At 42.7% G+C, this 5,902-nt stretch overlaps 1 protein-coding gene across 2 annotated transcripts; it reads left to right on the top strand.

The window, feature by feature from the left end:
• The first annotated feature begins 1,290 nt into the window (after window positions 1–1,290).
• On the top strand, window positions 1,291–5,124 carry MRPS17 (mitochondrial ribosomal protein S17). 2 transcript variants are annotated; one of them, XM_012807885.2, is made up of 3 exons: window positions 1,291–1,337; window positions 1,958–2,097; window positions 4,697–5,124. In XM_012807885.2, the coding sequence occupies exons 2-3, from the start codon at window positions 1,975–1,977 to the stop codon at window positions 4,964–4,966; spliced, it is 393 nt and encodes a 130-aa protein (XP_012663339.1). In that variant the 5' UTR covers window positions 1,291–1,337; window positions 1,958–1,974; the 3' UTR covers window positions 4,967–5,124. The 2 variants fall into 2 exon arrangements, with proteins under 2 accessions (XP_012663339.1, XP_003794272.1); XM_003794224.2 differs by lacking the exon at window positions 1,291–1,337 and adding an exon at window positions 1,386–1,439.
• The last annotated feature ends 778 nt before the right edge of the window (window positions 5,125–5,902 follow it).

The following is a 5,902-nucleotide window of genomic DNA, read 5'->3' as shown; positions in this document are numbered from 1 at the left end:
CAGCCGCCGAGCCAGGATCATCTGATTTAACCACTTTGGTAGATGGAGATTCTATCACTGAACCACCAGTGCAGATTTAACCATCTTGGATTGCTGGCCCCAGGCAGAAAGGACCTCTCTTGGCCAATCTGAGTGTCCTTCCTACTCTGCTTTTTCACATGGGCCACCTTTAACCATAGCTTGTCTGTTTTTGAAAGACCTCACCAAAAAGCTGCAAGAAGCAGCCAACCACAAGCCAGTATGCTAAATTAGCTATCTTTGGTCTAAGATCAGACACTTTTCCAAATTTGAATTACATGAAATTACCATCTTATTCAACCAGAGTTTTGGAGCCATGAAGAGGGGGAGGAAATGGGAGGATGGTGTTGATTAATCAAGTTTTCTCCCTCCCTAAAGTTAGGCATTCCTTTCTCAAAGTTCCCATTACCTGCACCTGTTATAAAATTGCTTTTTTCTTATCTGTCTGTATTACTGTGGGCCTTTGAGAGTGAGAGTTTCTTTTTATTCATTTCTTTGCCCCACCCCTACCCCGTAAATAGTATTGTTTCTGACAAGAAGAGTTAGTAAATTTTTGTGAAGAAATAAATGAGTGTTGAATCAACTAATACCTGAATGAATTATTTTCCCAGCCTTCTCTCAACAGTTGCTAAGATGTTTCCATAGTCAAAGACTGTTTCCACACAGTCCCTACTCCTGTATTTTGGCTCTCGGGTTGTCTGTTCCGGTAGTTTATTGTATGCTGTTTCTCTTAGCAATTTCCAAACTAAAGCCTAATACTGTGTATTCGCAAACTGTCCTCTGAGAACACATCGTCAGACAGCCTGCGTGGCCCATAACTGGCACACATTCTATAGATACCTACAGCACACTTCCTTTCATCTCACAGAAACTGAGAAATAACAACTAAAATCACACTAAAAATAAACATCTACAAAAGTTTATCTTAAAAGCTGTAGGTGATAGAAATAATTTGTTCAATATCAACATTTAGAACCTGAAGTTTCAATGTGTGATGAATCAAAATTCCTTTGATTTGGAAGGCCCTGTCCAATGTTTTGGAGATTGCGGAAAGAAAAGAATACCAAAGGAAAGACCGAAACCTCTTGCACCACGGTAGACTCGCGGAGGGAGGAAAAGCCAAAACACCCACAAACTCCCAACCACCCCGCAGCCGTGGTCCGATTTAAGGGAGAGTCTTGCCCTTAACTCCGCCCACAGCTCAGGGACCTGAGGCCGGGAGAGGGGCGGTCTGGGGCGGAGCTGACTGCGTGCGGCGTGACGCCATCACGCTCCAGCCGGAGCTCTGCGGGTCACGTGGCTGCTCAAAGCCGGTAGAGGTGAGCGCGGGCTGGGTACTTCTGCTGTTGGGGGTAGTTTTGGGGTCCCTAGGCGTCCCAGCGTGAGAGCCTGCGGAGCAGATCGAGTCGCCTGACCTTAAGGTTGCCCTGGGCGGGAGGCCATTCACCCCAAACGGCCCCCGGGGTAGACGCAATATAAACTGATCCTTGAAGCAGCCCTAAGTCCAGGTCTTCGGCGCTGGGGAGGACACTACGGCAGATCCACCAAGGGCTTCCGTGCCACGAGTAGATGGGCAGTGAGCCTTTGGGGAAAGACAGCCCAGTGGGGATGAGAGAAATAAGGGACGCCAGTGATAGCTAGCGTTTATTCGTGGTATTGAGCCCCTTACGGATTGAATCTTCAAAACACTCCTGTGAATAGGTCCTGTTGTTCTCATTTTGCAGAGGGGGAAACTGAGGCTTACAGAAGTTAAATTTACTGCTTTGTAAACACTATGAAGATGAGAGATTGGGTATTGGGAAACCTGTGAGCATCTCTAAAATGGTGATTCCAGGAAGCTAACAAAAGCTGTTTCTGAATTTGGTCAGTTCTCGTGACAGAATTCATTTGGTGAGTCATAATCACCAGAATACTAAACTTTGAGAACTTTGCATTTCAGGTGACCAAAGCCACATAATGTCTATAGTTCGTTCATCCGTCCATGCCAAATGGATCGTGGGGAAGGTGATTGGGACAGCAATGCAAAAAACTGCTAAAGTGAGAGTGACCAGGCTTGTTCTGGATCCCTATTTATTGAAGGTGAGGAGCACTCCTTTTTTCAGGTGGCTTTAGTAAATCACCAAAATGTTCTGGGTTCTGAGCATAAAAACATTTCCCTGCCACTAAAGGTGTGTTGAGCATCTGCTTTAAGCTAGACAGTGTGCTGCTCTGTTGGTATAACATGGCTCATGCTCACATTCCAAGAAAATAAGGTTGCTGTAGTCATTCTATATGCAAAGTAGACAGGACACCTCATTCTTTCCTCCCAGGTTGCTGTAGGAGAGCATCCTTGGTTAGGAGACATGTAAGCTGAATCTCAAATAAGATTTTATCCAGAGGACCAAGTAGGGGGAAGTCATTCCGGCCATGATGAGTACTTTGTGGAAGTTCATTTATCCAGTGATAGGGCATGACATTCTACAGGAACAGCAAGTGGCTGGGCAAGGTTGAACCCAGAGCTTGGCACTTAATAGGCAATTATTGATGAATGACAAGGACAATTAGAGCTGGACTGTGAAGAGACTTGTGTGTTTTGGATTTCATCCTTTAAGCAAAGGAAAGACGAACTTGGAAACAGGGATAGAGATTGAAGACTGAGGTGAAGGAATGGGTAAGGAGGCTATTGCCAAAGTCCAGGATGGAGATGATGAGGACCCGAACTGAAGATGGTGCAGCAGAGATGGAGGAGAAAACAGATTTTAGGAAGAAGGCACAGAGTAATGGATTTATTAAATGTGCAGAGGAGGAGGGACAGCTATCAGGGATGGTTCCTGCCTTAAAGGTTGGGCACAGAGGCAAATAAAAATGCTGTTCATTAACTCACATCAAAACCACAGGAGTGGGCGGTGCCTGTGGGTCAGTGGGTAGGGTGCCAGCTATGTATACCAAGGGTGGCAGTTTCGAACCCAGCCCTGGCAAAACTGCAACAAAAAATAGCCAGGCGTTGTGGCAGGCACCTATAGTCCCAGCTACTCCGGAGGCTGAAGTAAGAGAATCGCCTAAGCCCTGGAGTTGGAGGTTGCTGTGAGCTGTGATGCCCCGACATTCTACCGAGGGAGATAAAGTAAGACTCCATCTCTAAAAAAAATTTACCGGAGCAAGCCAAAGAGTGATGACACGATCTTTGGCCTCAGAAGACCTTGCTTTGAATACTGACTCTGTTGTTTACCAGCTGTGCATATTACTTAACCTCAATGAATCTGTTTTTGTCATCTGTAAAATGGAAATAACTGTCACAGTGGATTGTTGTAAAGAATAGAAGTTTTTTGTTAACATTTGTGGCTTATTTGCAGTAAGTACTTTGAGCCAGGCAGAGCTAAGTGCTTTATGTATATGTATATCTTAATGTTGAATCTCTTGATGACTTGAGAGGTACAGGTATTTAGAGCCTTGTTTTATGGTGGAAAAAACTAAAGTTAGAGTGGTTAAGTGACTGACATATCTAGTGTTGTGAGTAACGGATTTAAAGGCTGGAGAGAAGGCTTCAGTGGGAAGGAATGGTTTAAGTCAGGGATTTTTCAACTGGTGCCATGAGAAGATCTTAGGTGTGCCATGAAAATTTTTAAAGATAATTAAATTATTTTCAAAAGAATTTCAAAGCAGAGTACTATATTCTTTTTTTTTTACTCTTCTTTTTGATCAACATAATTTAAGTGTGCTGCAGAAGTTTATAGGTTCAAGTGTGCTGTGAGATTAAAAAAGGTTGAAAACCGGGCGGTGCCTGTGGCTCAGTAGTTAAGGCGCCGGCCCCATATACCAAGGGTGGCGGGTTCAAACCCAGCCCTGGCCAGATTGTAACAAAAAAAAAAGCTGGATGTTGTAGTGGGCACCTGTAGTTCCAGCTAACTCAGGAGGCTGAGGCAAGAGAATCGCCTAAACCCAAGGATTTGGAGGTTGCTGTGAGCTGTGATGCCACTGCACTCTACCAAGGGTTAATAAGTGAAACTCTTTCTCAAAAAAAAAGGTTGAAAACCCCTGGTTTAAGTAGCGTAGAGAGAGATGGTAATTGGTACATGAAAGGAAAGAGTATTGAAGGGAATGGACTGGAGAGCTTGAGGATAGCATCTGCTCTAGAAAAATAATTGGCTGTTTTCCAGAAATTTAGCAGCTACTTTGTTTAATTAGAAGCTTTCTTAAGTATCTTAATTTCTTTTCTTTTTTTTTTTTGTAGAGACAGAGTTTTACTTATACCTCTCCGTAGAGTGCTGTGGTGTCACAGCTTACAGCAACCTCCAACTCTGGGCTTAGGTGATTCTCTTGCCTCAGCCTCCCAAGTAGCTGGGACTACAGGTGCCTGCCATACCGCCCAGCTATTCTTTTGTTGCATTTTGGCCGGGGCTGGGTTTGAACCTGCCACCCTCGGTATATGGGGCTGGCACCCTACTCACTGAGCCACAGGTGCCGCCCAAGTATCTTAATTTCTTTTCCCAAGTCCTGGCTTGTTTTCAGTGCATTAATTTTCATATTCTGTACTGCTATGGTTTGTTTATTCATCAGAACTACTGATTTAGGCCAAGTGCCTAATCCCAGCACTCTGAGTGCCTGAGCTCCCAGGTTCAAGACCAGCCTGAGCAAGAGCTAGACCCCGTCTCTAAAATGGGGGCAAACTACTGATTTGTTCCTCTCCTTCTCTCAACAGTATTTTAATAAGCGGAAAACCTACTTTGCTCATGATGCTCTTCAGCAGTGCACAGTCGGGGATATTGTGCTTCTCAAAGCTTTACCTGTTCCACGAACAAAGCATGTGAAACATGAACTGGCTGAGATCATCTTCAAAGTTGGAAGAGTCATAGATCCAGTGACAGGAAAACCCTGTGCAGGAACTACCTACCTGGAGAGTCCAGTCAGTTTGGAAACAAACCACCTCGCCAAAAATCTAGAAGAACTCAATATCTCTTCCTCACAGTGAAGGAGGATTATAAGAAGAAGCCAAAGGGAAAAATTTACATGTTTACTTTATGGAAAAAGAAATATTTCTATGTTTCATCACAAACCGTCCAGTTTCTCCTGTAGTATTTATGAAGTAGCTAAAAGTAAATGAAGTAAAGGGCTCATTATAATTTTTCATAAGATTTATGGCCGTGTTTCAAATCTTTTCAGTGGACTTACTTTCCCATTGCACTAAGTATGCCTGACAATCTGCTGCATTTTTTGTGAGCTCACTGTTTTAGAAGGTATAGTGGTTTTCTTTTTTTCATTCAAAAAATGTTTCCTGAGCCTTTATTTTGGGGGAAGAAAGCCTGTTGGTATAAACACATAAGGCCACATTAAGTGAATATTTTTGATGGCATATATTCAAAATAAATTTAAATATTTTGTCTGATTTCACCAATTCCATAGGCAAATTCGTCAACATGCTTGTGGCCAGACTTTTTTCAGATTAAGCTATATTAATACTGTTGTCGGGTAGAAAGTAAAATCTTAAAATTCTGTGTCACTTCTCTTCTAGGCTAGATTAAAAAGGAATGAGTTCTGGGAGGCGCCTGTGGCTCAAAAGGGTAGGGCACTGGTCCCATATGCCGAGGGTGATAGGTTCAAACCCAGCCCCCGCCAAAAACAGCAAAAAATTAAATAAAGAAATACAAAGAAAATATGTGAAAAATTCAACTTTAAAAAAAAAAGGAATGAGTTCCTAAAACCTAACTGATTGATTAAATTGTAGGACCTTGCACACATGCATTTGAGTTGGAGGGTTGAGTTTTACTGCTATTCATTAATAAATTGTGACAATTTAGATTTTGACTTGAAACATTAAGCTACATGTTTCAGTTTTCTGCCTTTTAAAAAGAGACTTGGGGCATATTTCAAACTTAAACGTGTATTGTATAAACTTTTTTTTTTTTTT

The sequence above is a fragment of the Otolemur garnettii genome, unplaced genomic scaffold (assembly GCF_000181295.1).
Source record: "Otolemur garnettii isolate 467f Iridium unplaced genomic scaffold, OtoGar3 scaffold00077, whole genome shotgun sequence".
Taxonomy (NCBI): Eukaryota; Metazoa; Chordata; class Mammalia; order Primates; family Galagidae; genus Otolemur; species Otolemur garnettii.
This window is presented reverse-complemented; position numbering and strand designations above follow the sequence as displayed.

What these genes read in the sequence shown, in the direction of transcription:
- MRPS17 (XM_012807885.2), top strand. Translation starts at nt 1,975, where the DNA reads ATGTCTATAGTTCGTTCATCCGTCCATGCCAAATGGATCGTGGGGAAG. An exon ending in TGGATCCCTATTTATTGAAG is followed by an intron (nt 2,098 to 4,696) that starts GTGAGGAGCACT and finishes TTCTCTCAACAG; the next exon opens with TATTTTAATAAGCGGAAAAC.